Below are 18477 nucleotides of genomic sequence, written 5' to 3'. Positions count from 1 at the left end.
GCTGGCATGAAGCCTAAGTATGTGAAACCTACTTGCTCACATTCGTCCTTCGCTTCATTATCCTACCTCTTCCTTCCCACCACTGCCTACATTTCAACTGTAAGCTCCTCAGACAGGAACTTGTCTTTGGCTTATGCTACTCTGTGGAGCTCCATATACACTAATGGCATAGTAGCAGCAGCAGCATTTATCCCCAAATGTACAAGATATGCAAACACTCATGCAGATTAGGAGTATAGTATACCAATTCAGATTCTTGGGTCCATTGTCTACACTGACTGGCAATGGTTCCCCAGGGTTTTGGAGAGGAAGCCTTTCCCAGCCCTACCTGGAGATGCCAGGGATTGAACCTGGGACCTTTGGTATGCAAAGAAGACTCTACCGCTGAGCCACATCCCTTCTCCACTGAATGTATAAACTTAGTTGAACATTTGCTGTGCTCAACTTTGTCTTAAGAAAGATTTTCACAGCTTCCCTACAGAAGATAATATTTTAGCACACAGCACTGGTTCCTGATTGTTTTGTAGGTACTCTCTGCCAACGCTAACAAACCATATTCGACGACACCACAGCTCTAGGTGCTGCAATTCTGTCACTGCTGCTTTTGTTCCAGACTCCAAAACACATACAGCACATGGTTTCCTTACCTCCTTCTCAAACTTTCTAGCTTGAGTCTGTGCTCCGCTTTCTTTCAGCCTGCGTGCATTGTCAAGCTGGGTCTGAAGTTTTCCTGCTAAATCCTTTAAAGTGAACAAATATTGTTGAATTTTGTTTCACTATCAATACCAAATGCATCATATACAGATTTTCATTTTTGTATATGCCACTTTTCAAGAAACACCTTACAGTAGTCAACAATCCTTACTACAAGCGGCAGCTAGACTGGTCACTGGGAGCGGCCGCAGAGACCACATAACACTGGTCTTGAAAGACCTACATTGGCTCCCAGTACGTTTCTGAGCACAATTCAAAGTGTTGGTGCTGACCTTTAAATCCCTAAACAGCCTTGGTCCAGTATATCTGAAGGAGCGTCTTCACCCCCATCGTTCTACCCGGACACTGAGGTCCAGCACCAAGGGCCTTCTGGCGGTTCCCTCCCTGCAAGAAGCCAAGTTACAGGAAACCAGGCAGAGGGCCTTCTCGGTAGTGGCGCCTTCCCTGTGGAACGCCCTCCCACCAGATGTCAAAGAGAACAACAACTACCAGACTTTTAGAAGACATCTGAAGGCAGCCCTGTTTAGGGAAGCTTTTAATGTTTGATGTATTATAGTATTTTAATGTTTTTTTTTGGAAGCCCCCCAAAATGGCTGGTGAAGCCCAGCCAGATGGGCGGGGTATAAATAATAAATTATTATTATTATTACAAGCATCAAGAGCTTTCACTTCTGGCTGCTATGTGTATCAAAGGCAAATCAGTGAAACCCATTGAAGGAATTAAATGTACATTTTGGTAAATTGCCTTAATTATCTGATGGCTTCGGGGCTCCCAGATCCTTTGAACAAAGATCTCTCTTTATTAGTACACGTTTCAACTCTCAGCACTTCAGTCTGAACATACATTAAGCAATACATTAAGCACACTCAATACTCTTGTTCTACATACCTTGTTTCCCATCAATTCTGCTTTTACAATCTTGGCTCCTAATTTGTTCATCTCCTCATCACTAAGAATTTGGGGCTTTTCATCCTCTGAAACAGACCTGGTCAAACACACATAAGCCATTCAGCATACAGAAGAGGAGAAATAGAGAAAACATAATCAACACATGCACCCCCATTCACTAGGGCCGATGCAAAGTTGAGAATGTTGTTATAGACAAAGTAACTTTGCTTTTCTTCTATTACTATACCTACATCGTTGATCTTTATTTGTTTACAATGCTATCGTAAAATTCTGTAAATTAATTGGTAAGAAAGTATCTGCTAAATATCTGTTAGACCCATGACAGCAGTGAAGAATCACAAAGTAAATGAGTCATCTCCTAGTAAAGCAGTTCTGACTTGGTATTTTATTCAAGTTTAGAAAGAACTGCTTCTCCAGATGTAAAACATTATTTAGAAAACAAGTGGATTTTATAAGCCCTTAACAATGTAAGCCACTCCCTTATCACAATTCATTAAAAAAGTAATCATTGTGCGATGTGTTACTGTATCAGATTTTTATACTCTTGTAGTATTACAGAAACATGTGTGGTTGATATCTGCACACATTAGAGCACCAAGCTCATGACTTTTTCTTCCCATTCCCCCCACGCCACTACCCTTTTCTTAATGTTTTTGGCTGCAGGACTTCATAAAGATGAAAGCAGCTTTAAGAAGAAAATTAATGGGGAGCTAATTAAGGCTTCTAAATATTTAATTGAAACTTAAAGACAACTGAATCAATATTTGTCTCTCCTCCTCGTTATAAAGAGAGGCTACTTTGTTCAAAGATGAACTTAATGAGAACATTTAATGCACATTTTAGTAGCTCCAAGTCATGGGAGAAACATCTTTAGGGGTTCTCTTCCAAATCCGACCCCTTCAATTACAATTCCACAGCTATTTGAGACTAAAGAAATTCTTTCTTTAGAAGAATTGCTAACTGGCTCTAGTTAATGGCTCTACTGTGGCTTGATATTTTTTTAACCGTGCCTTTTATTTCCACTGTATTATAACCTTCTCCTTGCCCTAGCCTCAAAATAGCACATGAAAAAGTCTACTGGGTAGCACCTTAAACTTAATTCTGTAATTAAATTTAAGCAAGGACACATCATTTTTGCCAACGCCTCGAGGCCAAATCCAATGCATTTCTAGTGGGCTACCCAATACATTGCAAGTTGTACTCCTAACTCCCAGGCTAAGGGAGGAGTTAGCAACCAGCAGCAAACTTTGCTCAGTGCAGATCCTGGGAGCTCGCAAACAGACCTCGCAATCTGGGGCGTTTGCAAGGGCGTTTAGCGGGAGAGGCCAAGAGTTCTGTCTCTTGGTGTGCATAGGACCAGAAACATGGAGGGTGAGGGAGCTGCTGCAGTGACCTGTAACACTTGTGCCATGTTTGTCCTTCTGCCAGAGAACAAGCAACAGTACACTTGTAGCAAGTGCAAGCTGGTTGTCTTGCTGGAAGTGAAGGTGCAGCAACTTGAGTCCCGCCTAGCCACACCTCAAGGACCAGGACAACATGCAGAGTTACTTGATACAACTGAGTTGACTGAGATTGAGCACCAAGATAGATGGGGTGCTCCCAAGGTGGAGAAAGATCTCCCATTCCAAGAGTCTAACCCCTGGAGGAATGTGATGCACAGAAGTAAGACAGTCACAAAACACACTTTTTCATTAGAGTTGCAAAATTGCTTCCATGCTTTCAACCTTGGGCACTGATTCTGGGAGGAGGAGGCCAGAGGAGCTAGGACAGAAGACTAAATGATGTAAGGAGGGAGCTGCAGCCCAAGATAAGAAAAGAGATAGTAAGGGAACATCTAGCTACTTTAAATGAATTGAAATCTCCAGGGCCTGATGAGCTGTATCCAAGGGTAATAAAGGAGCTTGCAGATGAAATTCCAGAGCCTTTGTCTATTATCTTTGATAATTCTTGGAGAACAGGTGAGGTCCCTACAGACTGGAGGCGGGCAAATGTTGTCCCCATCTTCAAAAATGGGGGAAAGGAAAACCCAGGTAACTAGCGACCGGTGAGCTTGACATCGATACCAGGGAAGGTCCTAGAACAGATAATCCAACAGTTGGTCTGTGAGCATTTAGAAAAAGATGCTGTGATTACTAAGACCCAGCATGAGTCTCTCAAAAATAAGTCATGCCAGACCAATCTGATTTATTTTTTTGATGGAATTACAAACTTGGTGGATCAGGGAAATGCTGTGGCCATAGTATATCTTGATTTCAGTAAGATTTTTGACAAAGTCCCCCATGATATTCTCACGAGGAAGCTGATAAAATGTGGGTTGAAAGAGGTAACTGTTAGGTGGATTTGTAGCTGGTTGACTGACCAAACCCAAAGAGTAGTCATAAATGGTCCCTCGTCATCCTGGGGAAAAGTGACAAGTGGGGTGCCGCAGGGTTGTCATAGGCCCATTGTTGTTTGATGTCTTTATAAATGAATTGGATGAAGGAATTGAAGGGATGCTCATTAAATTTGCAGATGACACCAAACTGGGAGGGGTAGTTAATGCTACAGAAGACAGAATCAGAATTCAAAACAGTCTCTAACAGACTGGAGAACTGGGCGCAAACTAACAAAATGAATTTCAATAGGGATAAATGTAAGGTTCTGCACCTAGGCAGGAAGAACCAAATGCACAAATATAGGGTGGAGGACACCTGGCTTACCAATAGTACATGTGAGAAGGATCTAGGGGTTTTGGTGGACCACAAGCTTAAGATGAGTCAACAGTGTGATGCAGCAGCAATTCTAAGCTGTATCAACAGAAGTATAGTGTCCAGATCAAGGGAAGTAATGTTGTTGTTGTTGTTTAGTCGTTTAGTCGTGTCCGACTCTTCGTGACCCCATGGACCAGAGCACGCCAGGCACTCCTGTCTTCCACTGCCTCCCGCAGTTTGTTCAGACTCATGTTTGTAGCTTCGAAGACACTATCCAACCATCTCGTCCTCTGTCGTCCCCTTCTCCTTGTGCCCTCCATCTTTCCCAACATCAGGGTCTTTTCCAGGGAGTCTTCTCTTCTCATGAGGTGGCCAAAGTATTGGAGCCTCAGCTTCACGATCTGTCCTTCCAGTGAGCACTCAGGGCTGATTTCCTTCAGAATGGAGAGGTTTGATCTTCTTGCAGTCCATGGGACTCTCAAGAGTCTCCTCCAGCACCATAATTCAAAAGCATCAATTCTTCGGCGATCAGCCTTCTTTATGGTCCAGCTCTCACTTCCATACATCACTACTGGGAAAACCATAGCTTTAACTATACGGACCTTTGTTGGCAAGGTGATGTCTCTACTTTTTAAGATGCTGTCTAGGTTGGAAGTAATAGTACCACTCTATTCTGCTTTGGTCAGACCACACTTAGAATACTGTGTCCAATGCTGGGCACCACAATTTAAGAAGGATGTTGACAAGCTGGAACATGTGCAGAGGAGGACAACCAAGATGATCAAGGGTCTGGAAACTAAGCCTTATGAGGAGCACTTGAAGGAGCTGTGTATGTTTAGCCTGGAAAAAAGGAGACTGAGAGGAGGTATGATAGTTGTCTTCAAATATCTTAAGGGCTGCCACATGGAAGAGGGAGCATGCTTGTTTTCTTCCGCTCTGGAGGGTAGGACTTGAACCAATGGCTTCAAGTTGCAAAACTTTCTGACAGTAAGAGCTGTTCAGCAGTGGAACAGACTCCCATAAGAAGTGGTGGGCTCTTCTTCCTTGGAGGTTTTTAAACAGAGGTTGGATGGCCATCTGTCATGGATGCTTTAGCTGAGATTCCTGCATTGCAGGGGGTTGGACTAGATGACCCTCGGGGTCCCTTCCAACTCTAAGATTCTATGATTCTAGAAAGTTCGTGTTTCTCAAGACTTAAAAGTTCTTTGTACAGGAAATGCAAATGCTTGGGAGAAAGAGGTTAGAAAGTGAATCCACTCAACTCAGGTTTGTCTAAATGTGCATCGTAAATGTAGCACAAAGTGTTTCCGTCTTCCAAGTATTTCAAGTAAGTGGTATCATCAACTTCGCTTCTAGGTAGTGCCATTCACCCTGAAGAATCAGAAACACTTTGCTCCACATCCCTTCTCTTGGGCAGAATACTAAAAAAACAAAAAACTATTTCGCAGTGTACAGACACACTCAATTGCCATCCAAGTTGAAAAGAAAAGCATGTTGTCTGCATACAAATGAAATCAACATACTACTAAGAGATAAAGTTTATACCAAGGCTAATAGCTTTTTAACTTAAAAGGTTCTGTGGATTTTTCCCAAAGAAAAAGTTCAGAGCTGAACAGCACCCACTAGCATCATACCGTCGATATTTGCTTTGTGCCTCCTAAAACGTTTTACATCTCTTATGTTTTATCCAAGGACCAGGGGGCAGGAGACAGAAAAGACCTCCAAAGAGCACTGAACAGGATTTAGTCCAATGTGTTTCAAGTCTTGGAACATGTCTTAAGAGGCTAGTGGTTTAAATCCATTCAGATTAAGTCAAGTGATTCTTCAGGGGCATGTTGGACTAAATGAATTATTTCCGGTGCCCCCTTTGACATTTCCTCTCCCCCATCCTTTCTATTCAAGTAACCAGGCACCTTTATGAGTTTAGGCTTTATACTGTAAGACACCCTGTGATCATCGGATGAAGGGTGGTATATAATAGTGATAGTTCCTGCAACAAATATTGACCTATGTGTGGATGGTAGGCGGGCCGAGAGGGAAGCCTAATCCCACCAGGCACACAGAGCATAATTTCAGGCACCCCTTTGTTTAATTGCAAGGCTTCATTTGCTTTCGAGGCCAGCTCTCAACTTACAGAATTTGAAAAATAGATTAAAGTTCCCCTGAGCAAATGCACTGCATGTTTCTCTTGCCACTGAGTAACTACAGAGCTCCATGAATTAGAGGGAAGGACTTCCAGATAAACGGGAAGTTGTTTCCAGGCTGATTTGGAGCACCAGCTTTTTAAAAAAATGTTTATTTTCTTTAAAATTACACAAGCCTCGTGACATGTACTTAACCAGGATGTAGGCAGAAAAGTGATGATCAACAGAAATGAAAAGGTTGCAATCCTAAAAAGTAAACCTCAAGCAAAAATAGTCAATACCTTCCCACAAAATTAAATTAAATTAAATACCTGATAGACGATCTGCTGTCCGGTGGCTCCTTTTTTGGTACAGCACCTCTGGGGATCTCTTCCTGTTTCTCTCTTGAATCTTCCTCCCTACTGGCAACAGCCATTTCAGTATTTAACAAGTTTTCATCATGGGTGGGTCTTGCTTCTTCTTCCTTGGGTTGTGCTTTGCGCCATCTTGGAACGGCACCCTTTGGTATCTCTTCCTGTTTATTTCTTGAATCTTTCTCTCTATGGGTAACAGCCATTTCAGTTTTTAGTGGGTTTTCATCCAGGGTGGCTCTTGTATCCTCTTCCTTGGGCTGTGCTTTGCGCCATCTTGGGGTAGCATCATCGCTATAGCCAGGCTTTCTGAAACCACGACTCATCAAACCAGGAGTAAGTAACTGGGATGCAGGACTCTGCAGCCTGCTGCCTTGGTCCCCATCATCGTTAGGTTTCAAGAATGCAGCTTTGAAAGGGCTTGAAAAAGGTTTATCATAATTTCTTATCTGATAAGACTCCCTCGCAGTTCTATAGGGAAAGACTTTATTGCTATGCCTCGGTTCTCTATCTTCTGTTGGTCTGTCTCTCTTGAAACTTCTCTGTTCTGGAGAATATTCTTTATTAAATCTCTCCTCCAGTCGTTCTTTCACTGCACGTTTTTCTATACTGCTTTCCTCTTGCTCCCCTTTTTCCTCCTCCTGTCTCGTACTACATTCGTTTCCTGAATATTTACATTTCTGCCAGCCTCTCCTATAATAAGCTTTCTGGGGGGCTACTGCTTTTTCAGCTTCTTCAAGTCTCGACTGAAATAGCTCCATTGACTGCAAGAAAGAAGGGAAAGCATATGACATTTTAGCATAAAGCAGCAACTGAGAACGTAACTGCATGACGAAAAGAGCGTGGTCCATTCTTAAAAGAACTATGTTTGAAATGGACACACAAGCTATATAAGTCTGCTAACATCCCAAGAACATTACAGTGGTACCTCGGGTTACATACGCTTCAGGTTACATATGCTTCAGGTTACAGACTCCGCTAACCCAGAAATAGTGCTTCAGGTTAAGAACTTTGCTTCAGGATGAGAACAGAAATCGTGCTCCGATGGCGCGGCAGCAGCAGGAGGCCCCATTAGCTAAAGTGGTGCTTCAGGTTAAGAACAGTTTCAGGTTAAGTACGGACCTCCGGAACGTATTAAGTACTTAACCCGAGGTACCACTGTAATATCATTCCCTACTTTGTTATTCTATGCTTTCCTGAAGCAGCTCATAGATTCCCTCCCTCCATTCACAACAATCCCATGCAAATTGGACAGGTAGGTCACCCAGTGAGCTTCATAGCTGAGCAGGCATTTTAACCCAAGTCATAAGAACATAAGAAGAGCCTGTAGAATCAGGCCAATGGCTCATCTCAAGATGCCTCTGAAAAACGGCTCCTGCAATTTCCAGTGGCTGGTATTCAGAAGCATTACAGTCTCCAAACATGGAGTCTTGAGAGTCTAGGCTACACTACATCAATTATACCAGCCTTTCCCAAATCTGTGCCCTCCATGTGTCTGGAATTAGCACTCCCATCAGCCCCAGCTGAAACAGCTGTGCTGGCTAGCCCTTCTGGGAGTTGTAGTCCAAAACATCTGGAGGGCAGCAGGTTGGGGAAGGCTGTATTATACAGTACCAGAAAAAAACTATTTTATTGGCCGATTCACATTTCCTCTAATCCCAAACTCAAAAGCCCCACTGGTTTTAACAGGAGATATTCCAAAGCTAACTCCATGGGGCTGAATCCAGACTCTGTTATGCTTACAAAAAACCCAGCTGAAATCAATAGGACTTACATCCCACCAATTTCAATGGGTCCATTCTAAGTCTGGATTCAGGCCACAGAATTACAGCCTTATTCTCTCTATCACTCCTAGCCATATCTGTGAGCTGCCTCTACAATGCTAAGACTTGCATCCAAGACAGCACTAAGTAATTGTCCCATCACTGAAAGGATGTACACTTGCACAATAGGACTTCCACTCCCTATATTCCACCCCACCAGCACCAGATATGGTTGTTTCTCTAATATGAGAGTTGGCCTAATCCTCAGAAGCAGATTTGGGCAGACACAGGCGAGCTGGCTGAGTGTTGGGGCGGGGGGGGGTGGGGGAGTCTCACTGCACAAGCACAAATCCTTGCACTAATGGGATGGTTACTTAGTGCTGCACTGGATTCAATTCTAAGTGTTTGTTTTCTTTTTTTTTCTTTTTTTAATAATTCTTATTGAATGGTTTTATGTTACAAAAAAACAATACAGTCATACTACCACTAAATATAATTAAAAAATAAAAATTACATACATCTATATATACTTTATTTGTTATTTGCCGTCTTATTTCCTCCCAAACATTGCATACAACAACACACATATGTGCAGACACCCACACACCCGCACACAAAATGATAATAATGAAAGTAAATATTTTCCCCCTAAGTGTTGGTTTTCAATGTACTGATCTTGATACACTGGAAACCATTTAGAGATACTGGAGGAAATGTGTGGCCCAATACAGATAGGCTACTCTGTGCACAGGACTACACTTGCGCAGCTCTACTAATGCACACACAGCTGGACAGCAGCCATGAAGTGAACACTACCAAACATAAACTATATGTTATCACAAACCAAGTGTTTACTTACTTTTATAGAACTGGACCTATACCAATTATAAATTATAATTTTATATCTACATCAATATCTACTGAAACCATATGAATGAAGATTGGATTGCATTGGTCCTTTCTTTCTTTCCTTCTTTTTTGCTTGAGACAAGGTAAATTTACTTATTGATGCTTTACGAGGGAACAACGTTTTTCCACTGCACTAATATTTTATGGAGACTCTTGAGAGTCCCATGGACTGCAAGAAGATCAAACCTATCCATTCTTAAGGAAATCAGCCCTGAGTGCTCACTGGAAGGACAGATCCTGAAGCTGAGGCTCCAATACTTTGGCCACCTCATCATCATCATCATCATCATCATCATCATCATCATCATAATTTATTATTTGTACCCCGCCCATCTGGCTGGGTTTCCCCAGCCACTCTGGGCGGCTTCCAACAAAGAAGAAAAATACACTAAAATGTCACATATTAAAAACTTCCCTGAACAGGGCTGCCTTCAGATGTCTTCTGAATGTCAGGTAGTTGTTTATCGCTTTTACATCTGATGGGAGGGTGTTCCACAGGGCGGGCGCCACTACCGAGAAGGCCCTCTGCCTGGTTCCCTGTAACCTGGCCTCTCGCAGTGAGGGAACCGCCAGAAGGCCCTCGGAGCTGGACCTCAGTGTCCGGGCAGAACGATGGGGGAGGAGACGCTCCTTCAGATATACTGGACCGAGGCCGTTTAGGGCTTTAAAGGTCAGCACCAACACTTTGAATTGTGCTCGGAAACGTACTGGGAGCCAATGTAGGTCTTTCAAGACCAGTGTTATATGGTCTCGGTGGCCGCTCCCAGTCACCAGTCTAGCTGCCGCATTCTGGATTAGTTGTAGTTTCCGGGTCACCTTCAAAGGTAGCCCCACGTAGAGCGCATTGCAGTAGTCCAAGCGGGAGATAACCAGAGCATGCACCACTCTGGCGAGACAGTCTGCAGGCAGATAGGGTCTCAGCCTACGTACCAGATGGAGCTGGTAAACAGCTGCCCTGGATACAGATTTGACCTGTGCCTCCATGGACAGCTGTGAGTCCAAAATGACTCCCAGGCTGCGCACCTGGTCCTTCAGGGGCACAGTTACCCCATTCAGGACCAGGGAATCCTCCACACCTGCCCGCCTCCTGTCCCCCCAAAACAGTACTTCTGTCTTGTCAGGATTCAACCTCAATCTGTTAGCCGCCATCCATCCTCCAACCGCCTCCAGACACTCACACAGGACCTTCACCGCCTTCACTGGTTCTGATTTAAAAGAGAGGCAGAGCTGGGTATCATCCGCATACTGATGAGAAGAGAAGACTCCCTGGAAAAGACCCTGATGTTGGGAAAGATGGAGGGCACAAGGAGAAGGGGACGACAAAGGACAAGATGGTTGGATGGTGTTCTCGAAGCTACCAGCATGAGTTTGACCAAACTGTGGGAGGCAGTGGAGGACAGAAGTGCCTGGCGTGCTCTGGTCCATGGGGTCACGAAGAGTCGGACATGACTAAATGACTAAACGAATAAACAACAACAACAAAATATTTTATGGTAGGGGGAAATAGAACTCTTTCAGAACCTACACCATATCTTTCAGCCACAATTTCTTCCAAATCCCGTTTCTCTCTCTCAGACTGCTCCTTCATTCTTTGGTAGGATTTCTTCAGCCAACTTAACCCACCATCCTCGACTGCTGTGACTACAAAAGAAAGCAATTAATTGGGATATTTGCATACTACAAGTTAACATCATAACCTTATCACTAACTACATATGTCGTGCGTCACAGACGTAACATATGCTAGCTCTGCCAGAAATATACTTCACACTGGCACGGCTCTCCATTCTGAGCTCATGTTCTTACACTTATTTGGAAACACAGCCCAACTCGCTTTAATATTAGTCCTATTTCAAATGTGTCGAGAGCAGAATTAACAGGCTCCCCATCTTCTTGCCAATCATTATTCTAGCAAATTCAGAGAACAGGCTCCGAAAGAAGATTGTTATTCAGTTTCTGCTTGAGAAACTGGGAATGTGGAAAGGGAATCTATAGAAAGCAAATTCATTACCACAGATAAGGCAGCATTCATAAAGGAAGCATGAGGGTTATTTCATACATTCCTCTTTCTATAGATGTACATCTAAACCATTTAAACTTGAATTGCCAAAATATGTCCCTTGCTTACTTACTTTCCCAAATGCAGTTCTTAGTCTGAAGTATTTGGCTCTATCACAGCCTTTGCCAACCTGGTGCCCTCCAAATGTTTTGGACTACACAAACGGGGAGCCACCACAGAAAAGGCCCCCTCTTGCATTGCCACCCTCCGGACCTCTTGTACAGGAGGCACCCAATGAACGATCTCAGATGATGATTGCAGAGTCCAGATCAGTTCACATGGAGAGAGGTGGCCCTTGAGGTACTTTGGTCCTGAACTGCGTAAGGCTTTATAGGTCAAAACCAGCACTTTGAATTCAGACCAGAATCTGATTGTCAGATACTGCAGCCACCAAACTATGCACCAGTTGAAATTTCTGAACCACCTTCAGAGGAAAGCCCTACGTATAATAAGTTGTGGTAATCTAACCTAGAGGTTACCAAAGCATTCACAACATAAGTTAAGCTATCCCTGTCCAGACAGGGGCACTGCTGGGCCACCAGCCGAAGCTGATGGAAGGCACTCTGCATTACTGAGACCACCTGAGCCTCAAGCAACAGCCAAGGATCCAGAAGCACCCCCAAATTACGTACCCACTCCTTCAGAGGGAGTGTAACCCCATCAAAAGCAGGTAACCTCCCATTCATTCAGTCTAGGCAACCACCCATCAATAGTGCCTCAATCTTATCTAGATTGAGCTTGAGTTTAGTGCCTCTCATCTAGTCCATTACCAAGGCAAGACAACGGTCCAGCACAGCCACTGCCTCACCTGCAGATGTAAAGGAGAAGTAGAGCTGTGTGTCATCAGCATATTGCTGACGATGCAATCCAAAACTCCAGGTTACTGCACCCGGTGGTTTCATGTAGATGTTAAACAGCATGGGGGATAAAATCAAACCTGGAGGAACTCCACATTCAAGATTCCATGAGGTCGAAGAGGACTCCCCAAGCATCACCCTGTTGAAACGACTATCCAAGTAGGACTGGAACCACCCTCCCCTAACGCAGACCGCCACTCCAGAAGGATACCTTGGTAGTTTATTCCACCTCTCTTCACCTCCAAGCAAAGAAGGCTCTTTAACAGGACATACACAGAACTGAAATATCGAAACATTTCTCTGGATGGTATAATAGGTGGATGGGATTTGTTCCTCTTAAGTCTTTCTAAAAGGGCAGAGGAATAACTTTCATATGACAATCTCTACCATTCAGAACACAACTGTTTGTACAATTTTATAAAGTGGATACAATGTGTTGAAAAGTACATTTTTCCCCCTCATCTGCTCTTATCACAAACAGACAAAATAACCCTTGAGGAAGAAGTGAAGTGGGGGAAAAGGTTACATAGATAATATTCTTCACCAACTGCATCCCGATTTCACTTCACTGAAAATGGGACTCACAGAGTTCAGCGGCTGAATATTTTAAAGCTACAATGTGTGTAATGGAATGAAACAGACCAAATGAGATGACAACAGTTCATCATGTCCTAACGCAATCAGGTTTTCTGTTTTAATTAGTTCACAAGGAAAAATTCCACTGTACAAACTGAAGGTCAAGCCACTCAAGGTTTTAAAAATATATTCTGCAAGGCTATGTGCTAAGATTTTAATTCAGAGATCGTAGTAGAATCTGCATGCAAATATTTAGTTTTCTTTTAGCATGAATAAGGGGTTGCAGAGAAGAGAAACAGAGCTGCCCTATAACTTGTATAAAAAGATGTTACCTTTTGCTGATGTGCTCTCTTGCGTTGGCAAGCCTGTGCCTCCATCTTTCCAGTAGGGGTTGAGCTCTCTTTCAGAAAGAATGGCCTGTTTACAAAACAGAAACAAAATCAACGGCAGCTTTGTGGAAGCCCCCTTCACCCCCATACCAAGCGCACTTCGATACTAGCTGCATCTTAAATAATTCTGTAGGAAGCATCAATTTGTTTATAAATGTTGTGCTTTGGCTTTTAAAAACATGTGGCTGCAAAAATATGAAGTCTAGCGAGGTTGAGGCTGTCTCCCATTACTTACTAAGTAGCAGCTACCAGTTGCTCTCCCGGCTTCTCAACACCACGCACCACTGCTGCTTACCAGGAGGGAGAGGGGGAGAAGTTAGGGGATGCACTATGTCAAGCTTCCTGGTCTCTTGCCCCTCACTCTCCCAGTGAGCAGAAACCATGTTTGGAAGTTGTGAGACCCCCACCCCCACCGCCCTGCCAGCCACTACTGCTACTAAGTGGTCTTTTATATGAGCACCATAGGTACAAATTCCTTAATTGTGTCCTTTGGTGCCTGTCATATTGAGCCCTCCTGGACCAGATGTGTATTTTGCCTGCAGGCAAATATGTGTTCACTAGGGACGCGGGTGGCGCTGTGGGTTAAACCACAGAGCCTAGGACTTGCCGATCAGAAGGTCGGCGGTTCGAATCCCGCAACGGGGTGAGCTCCTGTTGCTCGGTCCCTGCTCCTGCCCACCTAGCAGTTTGAAAGCACGTCATAGTGCAAGTAGATAAATAGGTACCGCTCCAGCGGGAAGGTAAACGGCGTTTCCGTGCACTGCTCTGGTTCGCCAGAAGCGGCTTAGTCATGCTGGCCACATGACCCGGAAGCTATACACCGGCTCCCTCGGCCAGTAAAGCGAGATGAGCGCCGCAACCCCAGAGTCTTCCGTGACTTTACTTTACCACCCAACAAAACAAAATTTGCTCTTACAGCTAAGAAAATATGAGCCAGGATTCAAAAACCCTGGAAGTGGGTAGCTGGGATATGTCCTTTTGTTTGATGGCACTTTTAAATACCTATAGACCTTACTCTACATATGATCTGTATTGGAGAGAACACTATTTTTCTGTTTTCTATTTTTCCTGTGTGTGTGTGTGTTTTGTTTCCTTTATTTATTTATTTTTTGAATGAGTCAAAATGATTGTTTGCTGTACTTATATTGTGATAGCCTGTGACTTTAAGCAATAAAGATTCTTAATTTATTCAAAACTATCAATAGCATTTTGAAAATATAAAATTCCCTAACTGAACTGAAAATGGAGAGTGCTTTAGCTTCATCAAATCTGTAATGCATTAAATAAGGGTGGGGGTGATCCAATCACTTCTTTGCAGTACCGAAGAGTCAAATAAAAGGTAAATGAACAATTGGTTTACTTAAACTATCTTGATATAAATGATAGAGTGCTTTGGTAATATTCTTACCACATGATTGATATGTTTTAGACACCAAAATGGAAACCCAATATAGAACAAGTAAACAGTCAGGATTGTTGGACAAGTTTGATTAGGGCCCGTGGGGAGCTGTTTTAAACATTTTAAGAAGTATAAAGGTTGCCAACCAAAATTGTCTACTGAAAGTTAATCAAAGAACCAATGGCTTATTTTGCAGAGCAATGCCTGATGCTAATGTTCAATAAAAAACAGCCAAAGTCCCAAAATGGAAGGCTGCTACTTGAAGAAATCCAATTTTTATTTCAGGCAGCTAATAAGTACCATAAGCTTACCACTATTACTAGTTTCTCATAACACTACACTAGTTAAGAACCTAACATACCTGTTGATCTTCTTGCGCTTTCTGTTTCTCCAGTAATTTTTCCATTTGCTTTTCAGCCTTCAATGCTGCTGAAGACAATGTTTTCACAGACATGAAATCCAAGGACATCCACTCATCCCTCTGTAAATAAAACAAGATAATTTCTTGCACATTATGACCAACTCAAATTCAGTAATGACCTAGTCTGAGACTTTTTTTAGGAGGCAAAGCCAAACTTAGCGATGTTGAAATCAGAATGCTCGGTCGATACTCTGAATACTTTTTTTTGGTACACATAAAATAGGAATTTCATTAAAAGGTCTTATGAGAATTCATAGGCAAGATTCCTCTAATATTCTTTGTTTTCATACTTTTTAACATATTGTGTGTGTGTGTGTGTGTGTGTGTGTGGTGGTACATGTGGGAGTGAGAACATATGCAAATTCATATCAAGATTAATAATATGGATTTTTCATTTCCTCCATTTGGGTCTTATATTTTGTGACTCATTCCTCCAGGAGAATTTGCATACCCCTAAACCCAAGAGTGCTGAAAAATAGATGGCTCTCTTTGCACACAGCTTCAGTATGTGTCCTGGCCAATTTGGCAGATGCATCATCTATCATGGGTCACAGGTGCACTACATAGCTCTCATGACACGTAGCTACTCAAAACTGTGCCCAGACATCAGATGGACCATTAAGTGGTTCCAATTAGTGTACATATTTATCTGCGCCTTCATTTGGAAGCACAAAATTGTATCTACAGTGTCAAGGGCCAGGTTGAAGGCCTTTCAAGAAAAGCAATTTCAGAAGCCTAGGACAAAAATAAAATGAATGGGATGATACTGGCAGCTGTACAGTAGCACCTGCCACACCAGACAGACAAGATGATGCACTCCTGACACAGAGGGGGGCAGCAAGTAGGCAGAACAGGGAAGGTGCAGCAAGAATGCATTTGGGTTTACAATAAAATGTAAATCCACATTACGGCAATACCTCTATTAGGAAAATCTTCTTGTCACAAAATTGTGTGCAAGCTTTTTGGACTCTCAGATGATGGGTGTGGTGAGAGGGAAGAGGAGAAAAGCTGGCTGATGTTGAAACCATGGAGGGTGCATTTAGTGGCCGCCTTAAGATGGAATGTGAGAGAAGATAGCAGACATTCAAATTACAGTCTACTAGATACAGTGGTACCTCGGGTTAAGTACTTAATTCGTTCCGGAGGTCCGTTCTTAACCTGAAACTGTTCTTAACCTGAAGCACCACTTTAGCTAATGGGGCCTCCTGCTGTTGCCACGCCGCCGTAACACAATTTCTGTTCTCATCCTGAAGCAAAGTTCTTAACCTGAAGCACTATTTCTGGGGTAGCGGAGTCTGTAACCTGAAGCGTGTGTAACCCAAAGTACCACTGTACTATGAAGTGTGGTATTTCACCTAGAACTGCCCCAAAGATTGCTGGCAACAAATCTGAATTAGTTACTGGAACTTACATTTTCAGAAATGGAGGATCAACAATTGATCTCTCAATTCTGAAAATATAAAATCCAGCTGCTAACTTGGATCTGGTCTCCATCCTTAGGCAAACGTTACATTTAGGTAGAGTTTCAGTATCTATACTTCCCCTACTCCCACTTGTTACTGTAATTAACATTCCATTTTTGCAAAAGTTTGGTGTGGTTGGCATCACAACACAACAAGCATAAAAGCAATCAATCCAGAATCAAAAAACCATACCACAGAATGAAATAACCCAAGCCTGCTCTAAAACTTGCCAAAACAAATATTTTAACTTGGGTTCCAAAATCTTGCAAGCTCTGCAGGAATGTTCCCCAGCTGAGTCAAGGCGTTTGTTCCCTTCTCCAAAAGGCAGTGTCAATTTCTTATGGAAACCAGTTTCCTCTCTCAGAGGTTTTGAAGCAGAGGCTGGATGGCCATCTGTCATGGATGCTTTAGCTGATATTCTTGCATTGCAGGGGGCTGAACTAGATGGCAGATAGCCATCCAATCTCTGCTTCAAAACCACCAAGGAAGGATAATCCTCCCAAGGAAGTCTGTTCAATGGTCAAACAGCTCTTAATAGCAGAAAGTTCTTCCTGATGTTTAGTCAAAATATTTTTTGTAACTTGAAGTCATTGGTTTGAGTCCTACTCTCTGGAGCAGGAGAAAACAAGCTTGCTCCCTCTTCCATGTGGCAGCCCTTCAGATATTTGAAGACGGCTATCATATCTCCTCTGAGTCTCCTCTTTTCCAGGCTAAACGTACCCAGCTCTTTTAGCCGTTCCTTGGTTTCCAGAACCTTGATCATCTTGTTTGCCCTCCTCTGCACACATTCCAACTTGTTAACCTCCTTCATAAAGTGTGGTGCCTGAACTGGACACAGTATTCCAGGTGTGGTCTGACCATGGCAGAATACAGTGGTATTACTTCCCTTGATCTGGACACTAGACTTCTGTCAATGCAACCTAGAACAGCATTAGCTTCTTTTACTGCTGCATCACACTGTTGACTCATGTTAAGCTTGGGGTCTACTAAGACCCCTAGATCCTAGACCAACTGATTAATTATGAACTCTTGAGGATGCACTGCAAAATTTAATTGCAGAGAATCAACTTGGTATGTCGTCCCCTTCTCCTTGTGCCCTCAATCTTTCCCAACATCAGGGTCTTTTCCAGGGAGTCTTCTCATGAGGTGGCCAAAGTATTGGAGCCTCAGCTTCAGGATCTGTCCTTCCAGTGAGCACTCAGGGCTGATTTCCTTATTGTTTTTGTCCATGGAGTTTTCTTGGTAGGGATACTGGAGTGGCTTGCCGGTTCCTACTCCAGGTGATTCACGTTTAGTCAAAACTCTCCACTATGACCTGTCTGTCTTGGGTGGCCCTGCACGGCATAGCTCAGAGCTTCGCTTGAGTTATTCAAGCCCCTTCACCACGACAAGGCAGGGATCCATGACGGATTGCATGTAAACCATGTCACATGCAAAGGCATGTGACATGAAAGAAAACCAAGACAGTATGTGGACATTTAACCACAGTGCATTCACGGTCCTAATCACTGGAGAAATGCCACACTTGTGTTGAATCAACCAGAAATAAAGCGTTTGAAAATAGATCCACCTCTTTCTAAACTTTGGTGAAGCACATGGCTGCCTGAGCAGAATGTTGTATTGCCTCGGGTGCTATCACAATCCCAATACATAAGTGAATAAGCCCCACTTGTTTCTCCCCAACATCTTTTTCCTCTCGCCATGAAGTAATAAATAAACTGACTTCTTTAAAACATGTTCTAATTATTATTTTGTGGACAAATAGATGATCAAGTAACCTAAAAAACTGTAATACAGGTTTAGGAAAACAGAACGTTCACTTCTTAAAACTAAA

At 43.0% G+C, this 18477-nt stretch overlaps 1 protein-coding gene across 1 annotated transcript in view; it reads right to left on the bottom strand.

Annotated features, from left to right (window-relative positions):
- Positions 1–18477, bottom strand: part of CWF19L2 (CWF19 like cell cycle control factor 2) — a 75939-nt gene that overhangs the window by 43271 nt on the left and 14191 nt on the right. Inside the window, exons 5-10 of the mRNA XM_083609057.1 lie at positions 15121–15240; positions 13304–13388; positions 11006–11121; positions 6770–7572; positions 1604–1700; positions 648–740 (exon numbers count right to left, since the gene is read on the bottom strand). Coding sequence (XP_083465183.1) covers positions 648–740; positions 1604–1700; positions 6770–7572; positions 11006–11121; positions 13304–13388; positions 15121–15240 — 1314 coding nt within the window. The remainder of the gene's footprint in view (positions 1–647; positions 741–1603; positions 1701–6769; positions 7573–11005; positions 11122–13303; positions 13389–15120; positions 15241–18477) is intronic.

This window comes from Podarcis filfolensis (assembly GCF_964270895.1).
Source record: "Podarcis filfolensis genome assembly, chromosome: 4".
NCBI lineage: Eukaryota > Metazoa > Chordata > Lepidosauria > Squamata > Lacertidae > Podarcis > Podarcis filfolensis.
This window is presented reverse-complemented; position numbering and strand designations above follow the sequence as displayed.